Below are 27728 nucleotides of genomic sequence, written 5' to 3'. Positions count from 1 at the left end.
AGTGATGATGTGGAAGCAAAGGCCTGTTGCACTCACATTGGAGACAGGTCAATGGCGTTTCTGCCTCTCATGGTATTTCTCCCTCTGCTCTCTCAGCCCCAGATTCTCCAGGATGCACGTGCTCTTCCAGTAACCTCCACCTGGTTAAATTAGCAAAATCTAAGCTTACTGCACACCTCCTCAATTTGTTCCTCCTTTCTCCTGTTTGTGCAACTACCTGAGGTTAGATTGCACTCTTTCCTCCAGAGCTTCATGCAAATGATACACCACCATCTAATATCATCCCCCATTCCTATCTGTGATTTGCGGTCTCCACCTATTTACCTCCACCTATAAACGAACCCTAGTACTTGCAAGTTATTATGATGTTTTTCTACCCTCCTCTGCTCTTTCCTTTGTTGTCCATTTGCTGCCCTATTGCACGGACCTTTTACCATCTGACTCCTCGCTCTTTTGGATTTTGTCTACAAACAAATAAATGTTATTCCTTTTGTTAATGTGCGAGTTACTGACTTGTGGAACAAGGTAATAGAGAAGAAATTGTTGCATCATTTTGTTTTAGGTTTTCCAACTCATATTTTTGCCAATGAGGATTGTTTGGGTGAGCACTGGCCTTGATATCTTGTTGACATTTTGCTGTCACTATCTCGAGTTCCTTGCAAACTAAATAGGACTTATGAGGACCAAAAAAAAAAACATTTGAATGTTGTGTCTCTATTAATCCACCTGTTTATTTTCAGCTCAAATATCTTTGCCCTACTACGTCCATGGAATTACATTTGGGTCGGAGATCCAGTTTATGAGGAAGCTTTCTGCCGAGTGTTCAGCGAATCTGCACCTGGAGCCCGTACAGCAAACGAGATCATTTGATCTTCCAGTCCTTGTGTTTTGTGTGACCTCAACACGAGTGGGAACTGATGCTGCAGCTGCACTCAGAAATTGTGAATCAATATGTGGAAGTGAGTGATGCAAACATTGTTTAAAGTAGAAAATAAAACGATATATACAGTACCCCTCCATACAGTAAGTATTGGTACAGTGAAGTGAAATTTGTTTTTATTGCTAAACTCAAGAAATTTGGTTATTTGAGATCAAAAGATAAATATGAGGCAAGAGAACAGAAGGTCAGCTATTATTTCTTGGTATTTATATGTATACATGTTTTACCATTGTAGAACAATCGCACCTTGGATGTTCAGCCCCCCATTTTAGGTAAGCACAAGTATTGGAACAGATTATCTTAAATGTAAATTAAAGTAACATAATAGTTGTATCTGTTATATTATATATATGTATATATATATATATATATATATATATATACGAACATGGTGGTGGGGTGATGAAGTTGGAAAGAGGATTGACGAGAAGAGGAAGAAGTTCAAGGAGTGGGAGAAGGCGAAGGGTACGGGAGCAGAAACAGCAGAGCATGAAAGTTATAAGGCAGCCAGGAAGGCTGCAAAGAAAGAGGTAGCAAAGGCACAGGAGGCATGTAGGAAAATGTTCGGAGAACGCTTGGATTCGGAAGAGGGTCAGAGAGCGGTATTCAGGATTGCAAAGCAGATAGCGAAAGAGAGGTGTGATGTGATGGGGGTGAGTTGCTTGAAGGATGAAGTGGGACAAATCGTTGTGGACCCAGATGGAATTAAAGGAAGATGCAAAAGATATATGGAAATGCTGTTGAATACAGAGAATGAATGGGATGGCAACATCGAGAGTAACCCAGTTTTAGGAACGGCAGAGAAGATAACTGAGAAGGAAGTTGAGGAAGCGATAAGAGCAATGAAGAGTAGAAAAGCGGGACGGCCGACGGGAGTTGTGGGAGATATGTTGAAGGCAGCAGGAAGTTAGGGTGTGAAGAGAATGACAGAGATCTGTAATCTGGTGGTGAAAGAAGGCCGCATTCCAGTGGATTGGGAACTGAGTACCCTCGTCCCTCTATACAAGGGGAAAGGTGACCCTCTGGAGTGTGGCTCGTACCGAGCGATAAAGTTATTGGAGCATGGAATGAAGGTATTGGAAAGGGTGTTGGAGAGGAGGATAAGGAAGAAAGTGAAGATCAACGAAATGCAGTTTGGATTTATGCCAGGAAGAGGAACGACAGACGCGCTTTTCATTGTGAGGCAGTTGCAGGAGAAGTACATGGAGAAGAGGAGGAAGTTGTTTCTTGGGTTTGTTGATCTGGAGAAAGCATTCGATGGGGTTCCACGCAAAGTATTGACATGGGCATTGAGGAAGTTAGGAGTGGAGGAATGGTTGATCAGAGTAGTGATGGCAATGTACAAAAGAGCGCGAACAGCTGTAAGGACAAAGGACGGGAACAGTGGTGAGTTTGAGGTGAAGGTGGGAGTGCATCAGGGGTCGGTACTAAGTCCACTACTATTTGTAGCTGTGATGGAGGTGCTGGCTCAGAACGTAAAGGAGGGTTTACCGTGGGAGTTGTTGTATGCAGATGATCTGGTGTTGATTGCGGAAAGTATGGATGGACTGAAGGAAAAGATGAACAAGTGGAAGGAATGTATGGAGACAAAAGGTCTGAAGGTGAATATCAGAAAGACGAAGGTGATGGCAAGTGGTAAAGCATGTGGTGAGGTGGAAAGAACCGGGAAGTGGCCCTGTGCTGTGTGTAGGAAGGGTGTCGGAGTGAACTCCATTCAATGTACAATGTGCGCTGAGTGGGTTCATCAAAAATGTAGTGGTCTGAGAGGGTCATTAACCAGTTTGGCAGCTACATTCAAATGTAAGGTGTGCACAGAGGGAGCTGCAGATGGACGAAATGTTGAGTTGGATCTTGGAGACGGCATGAAGCTGGAAGGTGTGAAAACATTTTGCTACCTCGGAGAGACATGCTGAATGGAGAAGGTGGATCAGACTCGGCAACGGTTGCTAGAGTGAGATGTGCATGGGAGAAGTTTCGGGAACTGAGTGGCGTGCTGATGAGGAGGGGAGTGTCGTTTAAGCTGAAGGGAAAGGTGTATGCTGCATGTGTGAGAAGTATTATGATTTATGGGAGCGAGACATGGGTAATGAACGTAGAGCAGCAACGAAGGTTGGAAAGGGTGGAAATGTGAATGGTTCGATGAATGTGCGGAGTATCGTTGAGAGAGAGGAAGACAAATGATGAATTGCGAAAGATGATGGGAATAGAGCCTGTGATTGATGCTGTGAAGATGAACAGGTTGAGATGGTTTGGTCATGTGTTGAGGAAGGATGAAAGTGACTGGTTGAGAAGAGTGATGGAAATGAATGTAGAAGGAAGTAGAGGACAGGGAAGACCGAGAAAGACTTGGCTAAAGATGGTGGAAGAAGAAATGCGTGCATGGGGGTTAACAAGGAGAGATGCAGAAAATAGGGCAAAATGGAGAAGATTGTCATGGGGACCGCAAGGCTAACCCCCGCTCTAGCAGGGAAAATGGCCTTTAAAATGCATGTTGTGTGTTGTTGTATATATATATATATATATATATATATATATATATATATATATATATATATATATATATATGTATGTATGTATGTATGTATGTATGTATGTATGTATGTATATATATATGTATGTATGTATGTATATATATATATATATATATATATATATATATATATATATATATATATATATATATATATATATATATATATATATAGTATCAATAACTATAGAAGTATCAATAACTGCACTGAACCTGTGACCCAGTGACATCACCAAACTCTTGGTATTTTCTTATGAGATGCTTCTCCAGCCTTTACTGCAGCCATTTTCAGTTGTTGTTTGTTTTGGGTGGTTTCTCACTTTAGTCTCCTCTTCGGCAAGTGAAATGCATGCTCCATTGTGTTTGAATCAGAAGATTGACTTCACCAGTCGAAAACCTCCCACTTTCCCCCACGATGAACTCCTTGGTTGGGTTGACAGTGTATTGTGGGTCATATTCTTGCTTCACGATGTATCGCAGCCCAATGAGTTTCGAGGAATTTTCTTGTACACAGAGAGACTAAATGTTTCTGTACACTTGTGAATTCATTCTGCTGCTGCCATCATTAGTTACATCATCAATAAAGATGAGTGAGCCAGTTCCAGAGACAGCCATGGAAGCCCAAGCCATGACACTTCCTCCAACATGCTTCACAGATGAGGTAGTATGCTATGGATCATATGCAGTTCCTTCCTTTCTCCACACTATCACCTTTCCATCACTTTGGTAAAGGTTTATCTTGGTCTTATCTGTCCATAAAACTTTGTTCCAAAACTCTACTGGCTCACCTCTGTACTTCTTGGCAAATTCTAATCTGGCCTTTCTATTTTTTGTGTTGATGAGAGATTTGCATCTTGTGGTGTAGCCTTTGTAATTCTGCTGTTGAAGTTTTCTGCGAACGGTAGATTGTGATACTTTCACCCCTGCACTCTGGAGGTTGTTGGTGATGTCAATGACAGTTGTTTTAGGGTTTTTCTTTGCAAGGCAGATGATTTTTCTGTCATCAACTGCAGTTTTTCTAGGCCGACCTGGCCGTTGTCCATTGTTACGTACACTCGTGGTTTCTTTCTTTTTCAAGATATTCCAAATTGTTGTTTTGGCTATGCCCAAAATTTGTGCTATGGTTCCATTTGAATTATTCTGTTCTTTCAGCTTCCAAATTACTTGCTTTTCTTTCATAGACAGTTCTCTGGTCTTCAAGTTGGTTATACTGACTGACTCCCAAGGAAGAAATCAAAGGATAAAACCAAGACAAGACATTCACAGCTCTTTTATGTGTGAACAATCAATGGAATGGAACAAGATACCCCAGTCAGTCATTTGTTCCAATACTTATGCTTACCTAAAATGGGGGGCCTAAACATAAAATTACTATTGTTCTGCAATGGCAAAAAAAAGAAGAAGCATATAAATACGAAGAAATAATAGCTGACCTTCTGTAGTCTTGCCTCATATTCATCTTTTGATCTCAAATCCAAATTTCTTGAATATATAGCAATAGCAAAAAAATTGACAACACTGTTCCAATACTTATGGAGGGTGCTGTACATTAGTCAAACTGCTGTTTGGTGTGGTTAGACAACACAAAGTGGACAAGAGACTGTGCATAAATGACCTAGAGAGGAATTCAGTGGATGAAATACCTCTGCCAGGCTGAATAGTTTATTTTGTATCCCGCAAATAGGCCGGATCTGCTTCTGGACCTGAACCAAAATCGAATTGACTTGTTTTGTCACCTAGTCAACTCATCCACCAAGTTTTGACATAAGTCGTACACAGCGTTTTGAGATATCATGATATATATCGTTTTAGGCCCCACATCTCAATGGTGAGGAATCACTTCAAATGTTTTTTTTAAATCGTATCCAGATCCGAATCTTTACCAAAATCTAATCATTTCGACCTTGTCCCATACCCAACCTCTCCACCAAATTTCGTCTGAATCCATCTACAACTTTTTGAGATATCCTGCTATGTATCGTTTTTGGCCCTCTCTCCCAATGGTGAAGAATCACTTCAAAAATTCTAGTATCCAGATCCGGATCTTCATCAAAATATAATCATTTTGTCCGTGTCACATACGCCACATCTCTGCCAAATTTCGTCCGAATCCGTTCCACAATTTTGTGAGATATTTTGTTTACAAACGGACAAACAGACAGACAGGGATGAAAACATAACCTCCACCCACCTTTGGTGGCGGAGGTAATTAATTGATCTAAAGGAGTCAATGTACCATGGAAAAAAGTTTATTTTCCCTTCACTCATGAATATGCCGTTTCTGCCTTAAAGATGTCTTCCTTTCAGTTCCCTGTGGTGCATACCACTGGCAGCATTGCAACGTGTGCGAGATGCATGTTCTCTTCCATGCTCCCAGCATGCTCCATATATTGATCGAGTCTAAGTACACTGAATTAGTATTTGATGAAATTATTGGGATTCACAATGACTGGTGCTGTAGGTTAGATTGCACATTTGCTTTATGGTGTCATGTCAGGTGGTGGTGGCAAGTTGATGTACGTGGTATACTGAATATGAGGGCCCATTTATGTCTTACTTTTTAAATATAAATATTTTGGAGAGGTAAAGGCTTTTTCGTTGTTCGATTCTTCCCTTTACACCGAAGGCTATTTTTTAAAACTAATTTTGTCTGCTGCCACCGACATTCTTCATCATCTTTTAGACCACGTCACCCATGCAGCCTTGCATGCAACAGAGAACAAACAAACAACCATAGGTTGGTAATAACAGCACAGGCATTGATGGGCCAAATGGCCTCCTCCTGTAGGAAGTTCCTTGTAAGGGAACATATTATTATATTACTAGTAAAAAGTCACTCATATATGATGAGTAGGAACAGTTTAATCGACGGTGTAGGCTCTTGAGTGTGCAAAAGTTTGAAGCCTCGGCCTAGTGTCACATGTGCTTATATCTTCTTTATTTATCAGACATCATACGGATGTAAATGAACAGTCATTTTACTCTACGTGCGTTGCACATCACGTGCAGAGAAATTCACCTCCCTGAGCCTTGTATTTATTGTTATTTAAAAAAACGCTTCTGTACACCGCCCTTGATGCTCGGTTTGCAAGCCACCGTCTACAATTCCAATAGAAGAGACAATTACACTTTTATGAAAAATGTTTTTCAAGTTTGTTTTGTCCTCAAAAATAGATCATAGTGAACACACATTCGTGCTAACAGATTGGCCTTTAAAACCTATCCTTATGAAGGGGACAGACATCTGTACAAAAACACACTTTTTTATCTGGTAGATTATTATTATCTGCAGGCTGAGGTGGTTAGGACATGTGTGCCACAACTCTAACCACAGAATACCCAAGCAGTTGCTCTTCAGTGCGGTGTGAAGAGACAAAAGGAAGCGGTATATGAGGAGCTGGAGGAAAGAGTGCATAACCATGGCTGCAGCAGAAACATCTTGGTGAAGTGTAGTATTACTTCCATCAGTTTTGATGACCTTATCTGAATATGCATCTGCCCTTTGTGTCAGATGGTAGGAAAGAAACAAAAGTATTCCATTCTTCCCTCCATAGATCCCATTCTTCCTTCCAGGGCTTCAAGACAGCTCATCAGCACTGTAGAATAATAAATTTAACTTCTTTTCTACTTCAGAAACTTCAGAAACTCGTTTTAGCAAAATCAATGTTTTATTCACTTTTGAGAATTTGTTGTATACTAAGCCGAGATCTTTAATGAGTCTTTGTTCCAGTCTTTGTTGAAGCTTGTTTGGTAGGTCTTGGTTGAAGCTCGGTCTGTAGGTCTTTTGAAGCTCGTTCAGTTGTTGACCAGTCTCCAGTTGTTCACTCCTCTTCATTCACTCTCTCCGTCCACTCTCCTCTCTGCTCGCAACTTTCTCCTGGTTTTAAAGCCCCAAACTCCTTTGATGTTGCAGAGCATGCAGGGTGTTTCTGGTTCCCTTATCCAAAACCTTATTTGGCTCTCTCTTGGCCAGCTAGTACTTATTTCTGTTCAAGAGGTCAAATGCTCTGACCTGCTGAGGAAGAATTTGCAGCCTGTGTGCAGTGAACTGAACATAGGCTATTTTTGATAGACAGGTGGCGGTCCAAGAGCGTTACACATTTTGTCTGAAATTAACTCTCCTGACCACCTGTTAACTCTAGTTCTATGCTCTTTTGCTCATTCGTAAAGTAAAACATAATTCCACTTTAAACAAGATTACATTGATATATATTCTAGCAATATTGTCAATATGAATATTTATTCCCTGACAATCCCCAGTTTTTATTTTATGTTTATATTAACCATTAATCTAAACATTACCACATTAAATATTCAACCCACTAATCTTGTAATTCAATTTCCTAAGGCATACACCGTCATTCTGGAAGAATTTTGATCACAATACATTTCCTTGTTCATTGACTCTTTCTATGTTGATAATTCAATTCAACTCATTTGCATAAAGATCACAAAACATTTCACCTTCACCAAAACGCAATAATTTCAGTTCATCATTAAAATAATAAAGCATCTGCAACATTTGGCAAAATATTTGCCTTTAATCAAATATTGACTTTCTTTGTTTGAAAAAAGGGGCGGATCACTTGTGTTTGGAATTTCAGCATAAAACATTTTTCTCCTGTTGTCTTCATCACACCTTCACTATTTGCATAGGATTTTCCGCTGTTGTGATAGCTGGGCAGAGTCAAAGACTGACCCTGCTCTCCATGCAGCATCCTTGCCACTCTTGCTGTGAGCCCTAGTAAATTTGAACAAGGCCTCCATCCAGTTGTAGTCGACTTGCCTCCTCACTCATCGTGAGCATGGAGCAAGTATTGATGTGATGTTGATTTGTCAACAAGATGTGGAGCAGGGATGCCGGATGCATCCGCAATGATGATGTTGGGACCATGGTACTCAGTTGTCCATGGTCCATACCAGGAGCACACAGCAGAATCGTGCACAGCTGTTGTGAAGGAAAAGGCAGTCGTTCGCTTGCAGCTCCATGCTGGCTCCCCGGAAGTTGGTGAAGTAATGACACACATCACCGTATCCCGTAGACGTTGCAGGTAAAATATCGTCGTCCTGCAATTGCTGATGTGATGAATGTTCGAGGTATTTGAACACAAGTAAGTGATCGCCCTTTTCCATATGTTGCAGTGTGACCCAGACAAATGGTCACATAATTTTCCCTTGGTGAAGGTAAACATCCATCTTCCAAAGAAGCATTTCTTCATCATTCTTTGAGAAAGAGGGTGTATGCCAAGATTAACTTCATTTTCACAAATTTTCCTTTTTCAAACTTCTTCCCAGATGTCGTTATCACTCCATTTGGGATGTGGTCTTGTCTTTCCTTTACTTAGCCACATTTATATCTGCTCTCCACACAGATTGAATCAGATGGGGTACATTGTAACATGAAATCACTATATTTTATAACAACTTCACACGAATAATATTCAAATCAGACATGTGTTTTACACTACTAAAACTAAGAATAGCATCCACAATTGCTTTCAGGTTCATATAATTCAAAAATTAAACACATGCAGGTGTTGTAACTCAACTCAAAGAAAATAAATGCATTAATAATGATTATATATGATTTAAATCACAAACAGGAATATCTAATTCCCAACAATTCTTGCAAACAAGCAAACTATGCCTAATGTGTTATTAGCATAGTCCTCCCCGCTTTTTGTTTTTCTTTAACAGTGTTACTTGTGGTGATATGAGTTAATCGATCGTGTAAAACGGACATAGTGCACAACAAGTTGTTATGCCCTCATTTATGTCAATGACATTCAACATTATATACCAAACTAACAAACTTCTTAAAATGTGACTAAAGAAAAATCCCTTAATCTATAACATAAATCTGATTATTTGCCTTATCCTGATGCCCCTATCTCCCGGGGTCCATATTTATTTCTATTGTTATCAACTTCCTATGATCTGTGAATTCATTCCAAAATACCACAACCATAGGTTTTAACAAAGCTCTACCAAACTATTTCCAATGTGAACTCAAAATACTAGTAAAACAATCAATTTCAAAGAATTAACTTCAAAGGGTCAGCAAATTCATTCTATAACCAGATCTAATTTTCCCATCCAATAGTGTGCCTTGACACATGTCATATTATAACATTTTAATAAACCTTCAGAAATGTTTCCCATCGCAACAACTTCCCTTTTACAAATAGCCATGTGTAAATTACGTATTGAACGACAATTTTCTCTCAATGTGTTTGGCCTAAATGGCCGCAAAAGTGGCTGCCAACATGCAGTACCATTTTTATCTACCAAGTAAGTGCTCGTCGACATAAGACGTCTACCAAATGTTGTTTGTAAAAACAAATCTGGGATTTCTAATTACATGGATGCACACTCTCAGGACATTGCAGGCTGCTGTTATCAATCCATTACGATAAAATAATTTCTTTACCCACAATCAAATAAGTAACACAAATTGAGGATATTATCCCTATCACATTCATTTATAGATTCATTTGGTTCTAATTCACTCTTTTCCCACTGCTATAAGGAAGAACAGTAGCTCTTATAAGTCTTGGTAATATCTCATTAAATTTACCCAGCTTTGAAGAATTTATTTACTATCCATTTCCCTTCTGTTTACCAGTAACTTTGTTTAAACTGCATAACTTAATTTGATAAATCCCATGCGTACAGCTACCACTTATTGAAACCCCTACTTTTGTAGAAAATATCCAAATACGTGGTTGTATACCCCCTTAACTGTTGCTCATCCATTCCTATGCAACTTAGTGAATACTACTGACACCAGTATGCCAATATAGGTGTGGCAGATTAACAAAATATGTTGCAGGTACACGTAACATCGTGTTCTGAGTGTAAAAAAAACATAACAAACAAAAAAAACATCTGAGTGTAAAAAACATAACAGCGCATTCACGTCTGCCCCTTGGTTTTAAGATTCACAATGCATTTCGTTTCAAAACTCACAATAGTTCAATTCAACAAAATTGTCTTTACTATCTGCCCATATCGTCTATGCCTAAGACACATCCATACATACAGCACAATTTATATGCTGATAAAGGTCAAGTTTATATATGTAAAAATCCATGAGCAGAGTACTCTGGAAAGTCAGTGTAAGACCACTTCCAACTTTGGCTAATTTTGTACTTATTTTGTTTATGAAGCTCCTATCCATAAATAGCTGTTATTCTCATATAAATTCTATCAAAAATGGAATCCCAAAATTACTCACAATTTTACTATTAATTAATGGCTGCTCATAACCTAGCACATCAAATCTGTATATTCCATCTCCCTTGACAAAAGAGATAATGTACATAATCAAATTATATTCCTATTTTATTTTACGAATTTTCTGAATATTCTTATAAGATTGACACACAAAACAAAAAAACATTGACACACAAACATACACAAACCCAAGCATTATGTATATTTGTTTGCATTTGAACCATCATTAACAGATCAAGATGGGTGTCAATTGCATTTCAATTTCGTAAAATTTATCCTTTAATTTTAGAAACGCTAATACACAAATAGACAAAAAGTTTATTTTTAGAAAACCCCTTGATGTCACATTGAAATTACCCTTTTTGGTCCCACAATAATTTATCCAAATTGTACAAATTTACAAATTTTACAAATTTTACAACACCTCTATTTACATGTCAGTCGACCACTGACCTATCAGCATGCAAAAAAAATAGTCCACAATGCCCACCTGCTGATCATGTGATGCTCGTCACTTGGTTTCCAAAAAATTTTGCAAAGCAATGTTCCACACTTTGGTAATTGTTTTGTTGTAAAAAATTGTTTCGCCCAAAATACTCCCTAAAACCACATTTATAATTGGCAAATATGAGGCTTCCAGAATGAACTCTAATTCTGGATCTTTTAATTCATGTTCCAAAAAAAAATAAATCCAATTTTGGCATTTAATCAATTAATTATTAATTCGCTAATAAGCAAAAGTAAAATTCATTCTTGCTCCGAAAAAATTTTTTTTGGAGACAAGAAGCATGAACAATTATTCATGTTGGTCTTATGATTTAATCTGTTGGGGCCTGTCGTCATTTGGGGTCTGCAGCAATGAAAGCCTAATCGTTATCTGAGGTACCGGTAAGCACTGGTACCCTTGATCTTGGTTCGTCCTATGAACTCGTCTTCCTATTTGAATATGGACAACAGCGTTTCCAGTGTCCAATATTTCCACAATTAAAACATCGATGTCTGTCATTGGCTGGTTTGTCCACCTATTCACTTGTATCGCTGGGCTGCCTCTCCAGATCCCTGAGTTGCCACCCCACTCCCTGGTTATCTCCTACTGCATTGTTGCGTTGTTGCCCAGAAAACCTATTGCATTGATTCGTAGTCATCAGGGCTTGAGTCTGTAGTTGCATCAATTTCTCGGCATTTACAGCACTATTCCTGGCTTGAATCCGCTGATGATGCAAGGCGTAATTCAATATTTCTTGCATTGGCTTGCCTTCCCAAGCAATACATTGTCTTTCCACTCCACTTCACTCTTCAATTTGGGCAATAGACCATTAATAAAAAGGGGTTTTAAGGCATTGTCAATTTGTGCCCGGTCTATGCCTGAATATAGTCGGAAAACATCTCGCAATCTGTCCAAATAATCGCTAGCATCTTCGCCTGTTTTCTGCTTGCATGTAACCACTTTGTTCCAATCCGTCACTGGTGGCAATTTTTTTTATGACCTCTATCAATTTATTGATCTGTGCCGTTCTAGCCTCCGTGGACATGTCTACCTGTCCATCTTCCGTATTTACCCAGTTGGCCTCACGCATTAAGTTCCTCAAAGTGGTGGTATTGGGAATTACCCACTTTAAAAGTATTTCCATGTCTCTTGCAGTGGGCAACTGAGTTTCCACAATTAACCGCAGTTCCTCCGCAAATTGAAGTGGATCTGTTTTGATTGATGGCATACTACTCTGCAATGCCTTCAATTGATGTACCTGCCATGGTCTATACATCAGATCTGGTTGTTGCTGATTTGCCCCTGGAAATTGCCGCTGAGGAAAATTCATAACACCACATTGCTCAAACCCTCCTTGTGAGAGAGTCAACTTTTGATCATTCATTAGCCAATCACATTGATCGTTAGATTGATTGGCATTGATCACACGACCCTTACTCCTTGTATGGTGAAATGGAGAGCATGATAAAGGTATAGCAGCTGGTTGCATCGTTTGCCCACTTTGAGTCGGTTCCTGTGCCCCAATTGCACCCTCTTGGGTAGTTACCTCAAATGGGTCACGTCTTTCACCTGTCCTCTGTTGACTGGAACCAATCGCTGCACTCTGTTCTGGTCTTTCGGCAGGTACAGGTACAGGCACTACCTGTGGCTGATATACAATATTTCTCCGATAAGGTGGAGGAGTTTCGTCTTCCAGTTCATTTATCTCGTATGATCTGGCTTCTGGATACAATTTGGGTTGGGATTGCTCTCCATTGCTGACTCGAAGAGGCATCTGATTTGCTACCTTACACAACCTATGCTGTATCTGTTTCACCTCTTTCTTCAAGCCCCCCATCTTTGCTTTGGTCTCCCTGTCCCTAGATTCAGCGTCCCAGTAATAGAATGGTTGCCAATCCACTTTGAACTTCTGTCGCCCTCTTGCTTCCAATTCTTTTCTGAGTGTTGCCAATACGTTTCTATCAAAAGTGCCCTCCTGTGGGAATCCACTTTTTCGACCTTTCGTCCATTCATACCAGGATTCCACATCTTTAAGTGATTCTGCCCCATATTTCTGATACATGGAGCTGATACAAGCACCTCTTTGACTCAAGTCCAATTGACCTTGTTTAATCTTGCAGAATCCACTTCCCATTTTGCCTGTGTGTGAGTACCTCTTTATACTCACTCAATATATATCAAATAACTACAAGGACTACACATCGGACTACACCTGTATCCACTATCAACTGTGTGTACTGCAAAAATCGCAGAAGTTTGTTCCACCTTATACAAAGTAGCGTTGAATGCGTTGTTGTCTAGCTTATTCCGATAAGCTCTACTCTGTGGTCTTCCAGGAAGTATCTCTCCACCTGTCCACTTGATGACTTCAGGTGATTTCCAGAGAGTCCCCCTGCCCTGTGGCTTTTCCCACACCCCAATCTCACTGATCAGTGTTGCAGATGAGTCTGGATCAGTAAGTCCTGTTAAGGGGGGGTCAAACAAAAATAACCACATAATATAACAAATAACCACTAGACTCACCACCTCGCTCATCGTCCCAGGTTGTCTGCACATTGATGTTTCGCAAATGTCTCAAAGCTTCTTTCTTGAGACCGCACTTTTTATTCATCCATCAATTGACTTGATTAAATTAAATTTAAATAAAATCAGATCAGATTAAATTAATCAGATCAAAATCAATCAGATCAATCGGATCAGAATCAGAATCAATTCAATTATGCAATTTCAATCAATTTATCAATATTCATCAATAAAATTCTAATAATAATATATAATAAAATAATATAAATGATAATATCCAAATTCACATTTATCAGTCTGATACCGAATTGAAACCAATGTCTGATACTGAACTATGATATGGGATCAACATTACTCTATACCTAAACCATTTCCCAATGTTGCCAATACAGTTCCATCCACTGACGGGGAATATGATCATCGGTCGTCACCGTTTGACCCATATCTGCCGTCAGTTGACTAATCACCGTTCTGCCCCATGATCATATCTGACATATTTATTTTATTTTATTTTTTTATTTTTTATTTTTTCAATCTTGTCTGGTCATTATATCACAAATTCAAATACATTACTGTCTTACATGGGAAAAATGAATTGATGGTGCACCTCATCAACTCATTCCCCATCAGAACATCATAAGGTTACATCATAAGGTTACATCATAAGGTTACATCATAAGGTTACATCATAAGGTTACATCATAAGGTTACATCATAAGGAACATCATAAGGAACATCATAAGGTTACATCATAAGGAACATCATAAGGTTACATCATAAGGAACATCATAAGGTTACATCATATGACAATGATGATGACAATAATGAATCTCATCAACAATGAGAGAAAACAATGAGAACTATGAAAAGGGAAACAGGTAAAAGTGAGATAAAAGAGGAGTAAAGAGGAGGAAAGAGGGGAGGAAAAAGGGTGGGGAAGGGAGGAGGAGAAGTGGCAGAATGCCAAGGGAGGGATGAGGCTGGGGGGGGTGGGGCAGGGCTCCCTTAGGGGTATTAATACTATGCGAAATACGACACTCATTGTATTTTTCTAAAAATAACTGTGTATGATTGGCTGCACTTATTCTCCCTTACAAGGCTGTGAAAGGTTATATGATGGATACTATTGTCCCTCTCGACCTTCTGTGCAAATCATACACTCATCTGTGTATTATTTTAACGATGTAAACTGTGTCGTACCATTTCACAAATTATTGTAGCAGTATTGGGGCCATGGTTGGAGGAGGGGGGGGAAGAGGGGTGCAAAACACATGCATACCCACACATACATACCCACATACCCATACACACAAAAACACAGCAAGGCCACATAATGAGGTGATATGCTAAATCAATATGGGATCCATATGGGATATGCAATCCCATTCAATCCCATACAATCAACGATCCTATACATGCCTCATACAATGTGTCTGTAACTTACATATGTAATTACAATCGTCGCCCAAATGTATTTGGCCTTTATAGCAGTACCTGTGATCTACCAAGGAAGTATTCCTTCACATAAGATCTTTACCAAAAATTGGTGAAAATCTGGGAGCTCCAATTATGTGAATACATATTTCTGAGGATAGGCCAAGGTGCTACCTCCAGGTACACGCAACAGGTACATGTCATTCATTTATGCAATAAACCCTAAAAACATGTATATTGTCCTAATCCAGAGTCAGATCAGATCGGGAAGTGTCAATATTTTCCCTAATCAGGATGTAAAAGGTAAGTTTGGAAAAAAAAAGAAAGGGGAAGGGGATGCAGAAGGGAAAAAAAATGGGGGGGTTTGGATAATAGTTAGATGGGGTAAGGGTAAGGAGTTAGGATGGAGGGGGGGGAACGGAAGGAGGGAGGGGGAAAGGGCGGGGGGAGGTTGGGGGGTGTAGGGCAAGAAAAGGTGAAAGAGGTTACATTTTAAAAAATCGTTTCTGATCCCATATGTAAGAAGTGGACGGACCAAACCGCAACACCAAGCGTTGCCATGGGCAACCTGCCTGCATGCATTTTACAACGTGCCCGGCTGGACGTGGAAAAGAATGCCTATTTTTGGACTGTCTGTCGACTCGTGCAGACAAATTGGCCTGGCGCGCACGCTAACACGTGTCAGATGAATTTTTATGACAATGCTTTTGTGACAATGCTCACAATGTACACTTTTGTTACCACACTGGGAATGCATGTTTGAAAATCGAATCCGGCCGATTTTCCCTTAACAAAGTATGCTGTATAAAATTCACTTTGTTTTTTTTTTTTGTTTTTTTTTTGTTTTTTTACAAAATCGCGAGTTATTAAAAAATCCTCAGATAATCGTTTTTTAAAAATCGCTGTTTCGCTTTAAAATCGCTTTAATCGCTTTCAAAAAAAAAAAATTTTTAAAAATCGCTGTTCAACTTGTGCGAGAGCATATCGACTCGTCCCTCGTGACCACATCAAAGAAGAGGCTCACCACAGGAAAAATATTATATAAGTCTCAACCGTAGGAACCCAACAAATTTGAATCATCATACAAAAGGAACGGGCAGGTATGTGACACAGACCATTGGACTGGAATCACGTATGAAATCAAATGAATACACAAAAAGCATATTCATACACAAAATATTTGCATGACTGGACGAATGCAGCACCGTTTTCGCTAACGTCCCGGGATTCGTTAGTGGCTCTTTGCACTCGTAGAATGTACCGGGAAAAAATTCAAATTACAGAAAAAAAACAAAAAAAAACAATTTATTATTATTATTTAAAAAAAAATTTTTTTTATCGTCATGACTTCTGAAATTTTTTTTAAAAAATCGTACAATAATTATACAGTATATACGATATCAGTGGTTCTTTATGAAAGCACAGCACCTTTTCTAAAGACAAAAGGCTTTAGTGGATATTTGTGACGGTCCATGGCACCATTCCTGAAAAATGCGTATACATAAATTTTGGAAGAAAAAGAGAAAAGAAATTGTCATGATTTCTGAAACCTGTTAAAGGCCTCGTGATTTTTTCCTTCCACATATCAACAAACATACACAAAACTCAAACACTGAACTATTTTGCACAGATTAACATCAGACTACACAGATAACAAACAAAAGCTTACCTTGTTCTGTGGAGTTGACTCCCTTACGGACCACCAATTGTAGAATAATAAATTTAACTTCTTTTCTACTTCAGAAACTTCAGAAACTCGTTTTAGCAAAATCAATGTTTTATTCACTTTTGAGAATTTGTTGTATACTTGAGAATTTGTTGTATACTAAGCCGAGATCTTTAATGAGTCTTTGTTCCAGTCTTTGTTGAAGCTTGTTTGGTAGGTCTTGGTTGAAGCTCGGTCTGTAGGTCTTTTGAAGCTCGTTCAGTTGTTGACCAGTCTCCAGTTGTTCACTCCTCTTCATTCACTCTCTCCGTCCACTCTCCTCTCTGCTCGCAACTTTCTCCTGGTTTTAAAGCCCCAAACTCCTTTGATGTTTCAGAGCATGCAGGGTGTTTCTGGTTCCCTTATCCAAAACCTTATTTGGCTCTCTCTTGGCCAGCTAGTACTTATTTCTGTTCAAGAGGTCAAATGCTCTGACCTGCTGAGGAAGAATTTGCAGCCTGTGTGCAGTGAACTGAACATAGGCTATTTTTGATAGACAGGTGGCGGTCCAAGAGCGTTACACATTTTGTCTGAAATTAACTCTCCTGACCACCTGTTAACTCTAGTTCTATGCTCTTTTGCTCATTCGTAAAGTAAAACATAATTCCACTTTAAACTAGAACGGGCACTCGGTAGAGCGCATACCTTCGCCGCAGCTACTGTTCTGTACTTGGCATGGGAGTGTAGGGAACAGAACAACAAAAATACGATTTTGACCTTTTCGTGACCTTGACCTTGACCTTTGACCCGATTGCTCCCAAAATCTAATCAAATGTGTCCCGTATAATAACCAATCATCCCACCAAATTTCATGCAATTCGGTTGAATACTTTTTGAGTTATGCGAATAACATACACACACACACACAGACATACAAATAAATACACAGCGATCAAAACATAACCTGCCGCTTTTGCGAAGGTAACAAGATTACATTGATATATATTCTAGCAATATTGTCAATATGAATATTTATTCCCTGACAGCACCATCTCGGGATACCGCCCCATGATCTACAACCATGATCTTTTCTACCCCTCCTTTACCTCATTAACTCTCTCCAAACTCATATCTTTCTGAGTTTCCAGCATTTTCTTTCACTTCCGTGATTGAGAGTTTGTGGCTTGTCTAACAGTGCATTTGTTCCTTTTACAGATCAAATGGTCATCATGGTGGTAATGAATCACTTTCCACCTCAAACAGCATACATGGATCCTCACAGCCGTACACATGTTCAACAAAACAACGTCCTGGACACGCGCGACTGCTTCTTCTCTGAAAACGCAGGATTTCACTCCTGTAATGAGAACAGGAGGGCAATTGAAGAGATAGCGAGTTTGATTTCAAATTATTTGCAACCAGAGTGGAAGCTGAATAAGCTAGCATTAGCAAGCTACGTTGGAATTTGTGGATTTGTATGGTACTTGTACACTGTGATTGATGCCTGGAAGACAATGATGATGAGAGGGCCTCCTCAAGGATAGACAATGATGAGACAAAAGGAAGATTACTTGGTTTGCATTGCTGTTTAGGTTGTTGGCTCATTATGTTGGGAAACTAGGGTTCAAATCTCATTGACTATATGTATTCACCCATTCTAATCATGTCCTTGTAATTCATGTGGATGTACACATGTCTTTGTCACATGATTCATGTGCAAGCTTCTCCATGAACCTTAGATCAATGTAAAAGAATAAAGGTAATTTGATGGGCAGATTACAACATCAACCTCTGTTTTAAAAAGACTGCTTCCATTTTCAGATTTTTCTGGTTTTAAATGATTTTATCTCTTCTCATCTTAAGTTGTCATTGGGCTAACAGGATAGCTCATAGGTAATGTGGTGTCTTTGCACTGCCTAGTCTTGATTTGACTCCTGATACAACTATAAATGGTCTCCTGATTATTTTGGAAAGAGGGCATTGTCACAGACTTACACTGTCCATCAGATGGGGTATCAACCTTGTGGTGAAATTGTATCCAAGTTGCGACCCAGGCGCCATTACCGCTTCTATCCACTATGTGGCTACTATAAGAACTTAGCTCCGAGACGTGAAGCGCAGTCCTGAGACATTTATCATGCTTTATCCACGTGTATGCTTTATCCACATGTATGCTGCATGCTTAGAAAAGTAAGGGAACTACTTTTCATGTCGCTTGCTCGCATGCTCGATTATGAAACTCTTTCTTGGTCATATACTTAACATGTATTGATCCTATGATTGGGGAATCATCTTCCGGTTCACTTCCGGTTCCTCGGGCGAGTGAGGCTTGCTTCGAGCTCTCCACGGCATCGAAGTTTGAGTGTTTTCCCATTCTTGTCTTTGTCAAATTTCCACTGGTTATTTTGCTGTGTACGTGTTATTGTGTGTTTCTAGTTGGTGTTGGTTTGTGGTTCGTGCAAACTTGTGTGTAATTAATCGTTTTCTGGGTCGTACCTCGTGCGCGGCCTGGTGACTTGGGGCTTCCCTCCCCCCGTCGGTGTTTTGTCAGTTTGGGTTATTTCCTTCGCTGTATTGCTTGTTTCTTTTATTTTGTTTTCTCCCCCTCACCTCACCTCCCTAGACAAAGAATTCTATATTAATTCTTTCTCTCCTCCCGGACACGTGCTTGTTCGCTCTCCTCCTCGACCTCGTCTCGGTTTGTGCCCCGCCCCCTGTATCTCGTTTTTCTTCCGCCTCTGCTCCTTCTTTCTCAAATCCACGTTCTCGCTTGGAGACTTTTCCCGGATTGTTTTTCATGGTTTTCATGGTTCTGTTTGGATATTGTTGGAATATGTTTAAACCGTAGCCGTGATACTGACGCCGCCCCCCCCCCCCCCCCCAGAATTTCCATGTTTTAAACGTTTCCCAGTGTGTACCCTGGTCAGAATAGGTACACCGTATCCCTGCGTGTCGTAAGAGATGACTAAGAGGGTTGGCGTCAGGAAGGGCATCCGGCCATAAAAACATTGCCTCAAAAAGAGAACCATGACAATTATAAGGACATATGGGCAGGGTGCAGCCCGAAGTGGAGATCGGTTTCTGAGGTTTGGGACATGGAATGTAGGGACAATGACAGGGAGATCAGGAGAAAAGGTGGAAGTATTGGTCAGAAGAAGAGTGGACATATGTTGTGTGCAAGAGCGAGATGGAAGGGAAGTGGTGTGAGAATGGTGAATGGTAGGCAGGGACAGAAATACAAGTTTGTGTGGCAAGGGTGCCCGGAGGGCGTGAATGGTGTTGGTGTCCTGTTTTCTGAGGAGTTTGTAGACAGTGTGGTGAGTGTGACTAGAGTGAGTGATAGGTTGATGATGGTGAAAATGATGATTGGAAAGCTCTTGGTGAACGTCATCTCAGGATATGCTCCGCAGGTTGGTCGAAGCGATGAAGAGAAGGACAAGTTCTGGTGTGCGATAGAGAAGCTGATGGAAAACGTGAAAGATGAGGAAGTTGTTGTGGTGGGAGGAGACCTGAATGGACATGTGGGAAGGAGTATGGATGGTTTTGAGGGAGTTCATGGGGGTTACGGATATGGTGTGAAAATGGAGAAGGTGAAAGGATTTTGGAGTTTGCTGATGGAGCTGATTTGTTGATTTGTAATACTCCGTTCCAGAAAGAGGATAATAAGCTTGTTACATACACGTCAGGTGGGTCGACGACAACCGTTGACTACCTGATGGTGCGTAGGCGAGATAGGGGGCACCTCTGGGACACAAAGGAGGAGGCTGTTTCACAGCACCACTTGGTTGTCTGTGACATAAGGGTGAAAGGTGCGAGGAGAGCTCGGCTGGTGAAGTACCAACCGAGAATGAAGGTGTGGAGGTTGAAAGAGGTGACAGTAAGGGAGACATTAAAAGAGAGGCTGAGTAGGGTAGAGGATGATGTGGTTGAGCTTTAAAGTGGTTGGATGTCAATGAAAGATAGTCTCTTGGGAGCCGTTGGTGAGGTATGTGGATGGACAAAAGGACCACCGAGGCACTCGGAAACATGGTGGTGGGATGTTGAAGTTGGAAAGAGGATTGACGAGAAGAGGAAGAAGTTCAAGGAGTGGCAGAAGGCGAAGGGTACGGGAGCAGAAACAGCAGAGCATGAAAGTTATAAGGCAGCCAGGAAGGCTGCAAAGAAAGAGGTAGCAAAGGCGCAGGAGGCATGTAGGAAAATGTTCAGAGAACGCTTGGATTCGGAAGAGGATCAGAAAGCAGTATTCAGGATTGCAAAGCACATAGCGAAAGAGAGGTGTGATGTGATGGGGGTGAGTTGCTTGAAGGATGAAGTGGGACAAATCATTGTCGACCCAGATGGAATTAAAGGAAGATGGAAAAGATATATGGAAATGCTGTTGAATACAGAGAATGAATGGGATGGCAACATCGAGAGTAACCCAGTTTTAGGACCGGCAGAGAAGAGAACTGAGAAGGAAGTTGAGGAAGCGATAAAAGCAATGAATAGTGGAAAAGCGGGAGGGCCGACGGGAGTTGTGTGAGATATGTTGAAGGCAGCAGGAAGTTGGGGTGTGAAGAGAATGACAGAGATCTGTAATCTGGTGGTGAAAGAAGGCCGCATTCCAGTGGATTGGGAACTGAGTACCCTCGTCCCTCTATACAAGGGGAAAGGTGACCCTCTGGAGTGTGGCTCGTACCGAGCGATAAAGTTATTGGAGCATGGAATGAAGGTATTGGAAAGGGTGTTGGAGAGGAGGATAAGGAAGAAAGTGAAGATCGACGAAATGCAGTTTGGATTTATGCCAGGAAGAGGACCGACAGATGCGCTTTTCATTGTGAGGCAGTTGCAGGAGAAGTACATGGATAAAAGGAAGAAGTTGTTTTGTGGGTTTGTTGATCTGGAGAAAGCATTCGATAGGGTTTCACGCAAAGTATTGACATGGGCATTGAGGAAGTTAGGAGTGGAGGAATGGTTGATCAGAGTAGTGATGGCAATGTACAAAAGAGCGCGCACAGCTGTAAGGACGAAGGATGGGAACAGTCGTGGGTTTGAGGTGAAGGTGGGAGTGCATCAGGGGTCGGTACTAAGTCCACTACTATTTGTAGCTGTGATGGAGGTGCTGGCTCAGAACGTAAAGGAGGGTTTACCGTGGGAGTTGTTGTATGCAGATGATCTGGTGTTGATTGCGGAAAGTATGGATGGACTGAAGGAAAAGATGAACAAGTGGAAGGAATGTATGGAGACAAAAGGTCTGAAGGTGAATATCAGAAAGACGAAGGTGATGGCAAGTGGTAAAGCATGTGGTGAGGTGGAAATAACTGGGAAGTGGCCGTGTGCTGTGTGCAGGAAAGGTGTCGGAGTGAACTCCATTCAATGTACAATGTGCGCTGAGTGGGTTCATCAAAAATGTAGTGGTCTGAGAGGGTCATTTACCAGTGTGGCAGCTACATTCAAATGTAAGGTGTGCACAGAGGGAGCTGCAGATGGAGGAAATGTTGAGTTGGAGCTTGGAGACGGCGTGAAGCTGGAAGGTGTGAAAACATTTTGCTACCTCGGAGACATGCTGAATGGAGAAGGTGGATCAGACTCGGCAACGGTTGCTCGAGTGAGATGTGCATGGAAGAAGTTTTGGGAATTGAGTGGCGTGCTGATGAGGAGGAGAGTGTTGCTGAAGCTGAAGGGAAAGGTGTATGCTGCATGTGTGAGAAGTGTTATGATTTATGGGAGCGAGACATGGGTAATGAACGTAGAGCAGCAACGAAGGCTGGAAAGGGTGGAAATGCGAATGGTTCGATGGATGTGCGGAGTATCGTTGAGAGAGAGAGGAAGACAAATGATGAATTGCGAAAGATGATGGGAATATTGCCTGTGATTGATGCTGTGAAGAGGAACAGGTTGAGATGGTTTGGTCATGTGTTGAGGAAGGATGAAAGTGACTGGTTGAGAAGAGTGATGGAAGTTAATGTAGAAGGAAGTAGAGAATGGGGAAGACCGAGAAAGACTTGGCTAAAGACGGTGGAAGAAGAAATGCGGGCAAGGGGGTTAACAAGGAGAGATGCAGAAAATAGGGCAAAATGGAGAAGATTGTCATGGGGACCGCAAGGCTAACCCCCGCTCTAGCAGGGAAAATGGCCTTAAAATGCATGTTGTTGTTGTTGTTGATCCTATGATTGCTAATTCTCTTTCAGGTATTGCTGGTTTTCGATACAGATTAAACTCACCTGAAACCCTGTTGTAGATCTGATTATTTTACAACAAACCTGTCAGAAATGGTTAAATAGGAGCTCCTTAGGCGAAGAGTTAAGGCTTAAAACATCAGCTTCTCCTTGATTCCCACAGCGGTTAGCGTACACCTCGATCAACTTCCGGTTTGATTTCATCCAGATGATTTGGAAAGTATATTTTCTTCAAGTATCGGTGACTGGCAGTTAGTTCTGCCCTGCCACTATTCTTTATCCGTAATACAAGACTTTCTCACTGACATATTAATGCTGAGGAGGCCTTTCACACATGCTCTGTGTGCGTTTTCAGTGACTCCCTTCAACAAACTGGCACTTTTAACCTGCCTTTGCTTGGACCTAATGTGTAAGTCAAATAGTATTTCAAACATTATTTTCAGCATATAAAATAAAGTGGCAATTTCAGAATGGGTAAGTGTAATTTTTGTGTTCTGGAATGCTAATCGGACTCGCACAAATATGGGAAATACGAAAAATATCCATGGATGAGAGGTATCGAGTTAGTACCATTTCTGGTTAATCCAAGCAAGCGGTGAAAGTAGATAAAACACACACACACACACACACACACACACACACACACACACACTTCTCCTTTTAGCTATTATTTGTGCCAACAAATTAAAGAAGACGAATACCACTCGTTTTTTCATCTTCAGATGCATGACTCAAGTGTTTGTGTGCTTTCCCTTCTCTTGTCTTCCGCTCCCTCTTTTTATATATTTTGTTTGTCTGGTTGATTTGTTTGTGAAGTAAATGTCAGCTCTTTCACGAGCCTCGATTCAGTATACAAAAAAAAAATAGGGCTGCCAAAGCAGTTTCTTGACCATTGGGCACAATTCTGGACGGGTCGCAACTCCAACGCAGGGTCCTCGAATGGCTCATTCTTCCCAGTAAGGTGGTACTCATTTGCTGACCCAGAAAGGATGAGTCAACCCACCTGACGTTTTTGTAGTAGCAAGACAGGGGCTTGAACTCAAGACCTTAAGCCAGCAACCTTAACTGTGAAGCCAACACCAAGCTTACTTCACTCAATTGTCCTGATGGTTGCATGGTAAAGAACATCTGAAGCTGTGCATGTGCTGAGATGAGCTCTCAATGTCTTTCGAATCCGCAATGCCCAATGGTTCTCTGAAAGGACTCCGCTGATTGGCCAATAATATTCACACAAGCTTCTTTTTTATCACGACCCAATTTCCGCTATTAGGAAATGTTAAGAAAAATTAAGGAATCCTCCCCTCTCCTCCCGCCTCCTCCTCCTTCTCTCCCTGTCTATCCCTCCTCCTCCTCCCCCCTCCATCCTCCACCTACCCTTCCCACCTCCATCGTTACCTGCATCCCCAGGTTGTCCATCTCCGTCGACTTTCTCCTTCAGCGCTGCCGTTGGAGTTTCCCCTTTCTCCTGTTGTTGTCTTTCCTATGTTGCCCTGATGTGTTCTGTATCCTATCTCTTCCACGAGCCTTTGTCTTAGACTTAGACCTTAGTTTTGGACCTTACAACTCTTAGTCTTAAAACTCGCCTTCTGACATATCGACCACCTCTTCTGACCTTGGCCAAGTCTTCTGGCTCCTGATTACAATCAGAATCCTCTCCATTTTATATTACTTAAATCTTCTGGAAACTGTTGTGGGGCACGTTCCTTGTTGTATACTCCGTAATGCTGCACCTCCGTAATGCTGCACCTGCCAACTCGTTCACCATGGCCCGATCAGCTTTTTGTTTTGGATTTTGCTTACAGAGTGGTTTGCAACCTGGAAAGGTATGAAAACACAATCGAACAAGGCCAAATAATTAGCCTAATCTTACATTGCAGTAAGTGAATACAACCAAAATGGCGGCGCGCACGGCATTATGGGATAGCTCTGAAAACTCTCTATTCACATACACGTCATACAGTATTCTTCATGATTGATTACCAGCAGTAAACAACCCGCAAACAAACAACAAACGGAAGGCACACCAGGAATGAATTTCGCCGATGCATTCTAAGCGGTGTATGTGAATATCCATCACGTGACGCACTGTACAACTACCCAGTATCGAATAGGATTTTTTTTCTTCAAACCGATTCATCTGAGTATACGCCGAATGGGTGTACAAGAAAAGCCTGAGATAAAGGAATCGATGGGAAATAAAGAAGAGGACGGGACACGATGTAAGGAATTGGTGGAAGTTTCATTGGAAGTGTTTGTCGGAGTTCGTACGCTCTTCCGGTTAATAATTATGAATTCATTTAAATTCGATCTGATTCCTGTACTACTACTACTACTAACTATAACTGGCTTAGCCGTAAGAAGTCACATCTATAGCCCGTATTTTATCGATGCTGACGCAGACTGCAAGTCAAGCCCGGGTACCCTGACGCATTTCTGGAAAAGCACGGGTTTTTGGTAAGTGGCCACTCGTCCTCAGAATGTTTCTGTCTGTAATTTGTTTTTCCGTGAAATTTATATAGTTAAAATTGTAAGGGCTAAAGTTGCGTAGTTTGCACGAACATCGTAAAAAATACAAGCAGAAGCCAGAATCAGGAGTGGTAACCAATGCTCCTTCACGAATGCACCGCCTGAAACTGTGCACCTCGTCCTGCTTGTTCTTTGCACATCATGTGGTGTTGAAGTTGAGGTCACTGATGTCCATCATTATTTGGTTTTATTTTCCTGTTTCTGAAAATTTGTTTTTTCTTACCAGCTTTATATGATATTCTGTTTGTTTTTATCAATATTTTCTCTCAGATTTTTTTTTTATTGAGTGGAGGCTTATTTTCAGTTATAGTTTTGCAGTATTTTCTTGTATCTTCGGCGTTTTTCACTGAAGCAATGCCCTCTGTAGGCGAGAGCAGGAATTTGTAATTTGGACAGGATGCCGGTGATAGCTTGCCTACTCTTCGTGAAGGACACCGTGGGATCTTCACTGTCCACCAAGTAATTTCGGCAGACGAAACGGCAGTTTAGCGTGCATCCGAGGGATGGGACACTCACCCTGCCTGTGGAAAACCAATGAACGAATTTACAATCCAGATCGGCCTGTTTGGTTCTCCCATATCAACATTTGCCTCGTGATGCTACATTGCATGGTCTTCATGACACTCGATAATCCTCATGACACTCTATAGTCTTTGCCTTTTAGTTTCAAATCCCATATACTTTGTTGACTAGTATACTGCAGAAAAAAGATCTTCAACAACTGAAATTTTCCAGGAGCACTGACTTGTAAACTTTTACATATTAGAAAACTCGGAGCCAGGGTTGGCGTTTGAGATGGCATGAATTGATTAAGGAGAGAATGCAGCTCTGACCCATTTTGTACACTCGTTGTGTGGACCCGGACAGTTCTCTCGAACAAGCTCGCGGTGTAGACCCCACTGATCTATCTCCCAGGATCTCCCAGATCCAGGATGGTGTTACCCCCGCCTTCACAACGTCAGGGCCAAGATAGAGTTAGAGAGAGAAATAGAGAGGGAGACAGACAAAAGGGAAAGGGCCGGTCCATAGGGACTGATCGGCGCTCTGACATATCCGGGGAAAATGGCGAATATTTGGCCATGGACTTTCATTGGGTGGTACAACCACCACAAAGAGGCATCCCCAATAGTTACTGTACACTACTTATTTTATCTTTGGATCAACCATTTTGTCTAACTGGTGAGGACATTACGTTTGAAACGGTCCTGTCCAAGAATGCTTTTCATCGTTTCCAAATTCATGTGATTAATGCACACTGCCCCTTTTTGGTTATGGTCCATGGTAATGTTTTGACAAGAGATCTTGTTCCTTTTTTTAAAGCTATTTCTCATTTTTAGGACGGATCCATTGCTTTTTAAGTTTGTGACTTGTTTGTTTTTCTTTGCTTCTGCAGCCCACCACTTCCACACCAAAATGCTGCCGAATACCTTCTGAGCCAAGATCAACAACTCAACCTGGCCTTTGTAGGCTCAGTGCCACGAGGAGGAATACAGCAGGTCCGTGTCCATTGGATGCTCAATCTCATCTCTGTCCGGTGAGGGTTGGACATTGATGAATGTTATGGTTCTCTGCATGGAGCTCCTGGCAATACAGTTATTACTTTAAAATTAGTTGGGTCAGTACCGGGATTGATGACTTTGAGAGTTGTGAATATCTTTTTTTGTACTTTCCATATTGACAGATAAACTCTGACATGACTGCTTATGTGTGGTGCTAAGCATTTTGTATTCAAACCCAAGTAGATTATATATTCCCCCCAAGCTTCAGATCCTTACTCGTCCCTTATTTACCAACCAATTGCCCTGATTTACCCCCATTCCCATGCCTCCTCCCCCCAAGCCCTCTCCCTCCCAGAGATCTCCCGATGTCCCTGCTCTCAAATGTTGTACTCGTGTGCTTCCCCCTCTCTCCCGCTCCCTTTATTTTGTCTTATGTGTCCGGCTTTTTTTTTTGTCATTAATGTTAGCTCTTACCCGAGCCTCGATCTTGTATACAAAACAAACAAAAAAAATCCCCAATGCATTCCGTCAGCCCACTTGGGGCTATTTATTTATGATGTTCCATATTGATTTACAGAGTTGTCTTTTGTATTCAGTTTGGTTTGGTTGCATATGGTGACCGAACATCAGCCCCCCACAAACGCATCTTCAATTTATAACACTGTCTATGGGAATATAATTTGTGCTAAAAACACTACTTTCATGGAACGCATATAGTTTGTATAGGGAGGAGTGCCAGTAGTGCCACTC

The 27728-nt window shown here is 41.1% G+C and overlaps 2 protein-coding genes across 2 annotated transcripts in view; both read left to right on the top strand.

Moving 5' to 3' along the window:
• The window catches only part of LOC137420955 (uncharacterized), a 29046-nt gene extending 10463 nt beyond the window's left edge, over positions 1 to 18583 (top strand). The window contains exons 2-3 of the mRNA XM_078772148.1: positions 741 to 959; positions 18011 to 18583. Coding sequence (XP_078628274.1) covers positions 741 to 959; positions 18011 to 18339 — 548 coding nt within the window. The 3' untranslated portion in view covers positions 18340 to 18583. The remainder of the gene's footprint in view (positions 1 to 740; positions 960 to 18010) is intronic.
• A 6386-nt stretch (positions 18584 to 24969) lies between these two features.
• The window catches only part of IDUA (alpha-L-iduronidase), a 200754-nt gene continuing 197995 nt past the window's right edge, over positions 24970 to 27728 (top strand). The window contains exons 1-2 of the mRNA XM_068106517.2: positions 24970 to 25407; positions 26873 to 27013. Of these exons, the coding sequence (XP_067962618.2) occupies positions 25106 to 25407; positions 26873 to 27013 (443 nt within the window). The 5' untranslated portion in view covers positions 24970 to 25105. The remainder of the gene's footprint in view (positions 25408 to 26872; positions 27014 to 27728) is intronic.

This window comes from Myxine glutinosa, chromosome 2 (assembly GCF_964187855.1).
Source record: "Myxine glutinosa chromosome 2, kmMyxGlut1.1, whole genome shotgun sequence".
NCBI lineage: Eukaryota > Metazoa > Chordata > Myxini > Myxiniformes > Myxinidae > Myxine > Myxine glutinosa.
The sequence above is the reverse complement of the archived record's forward strand: the minus strand, read 5'-3'. Positions and strand labels throughout refer to the sequence as shown.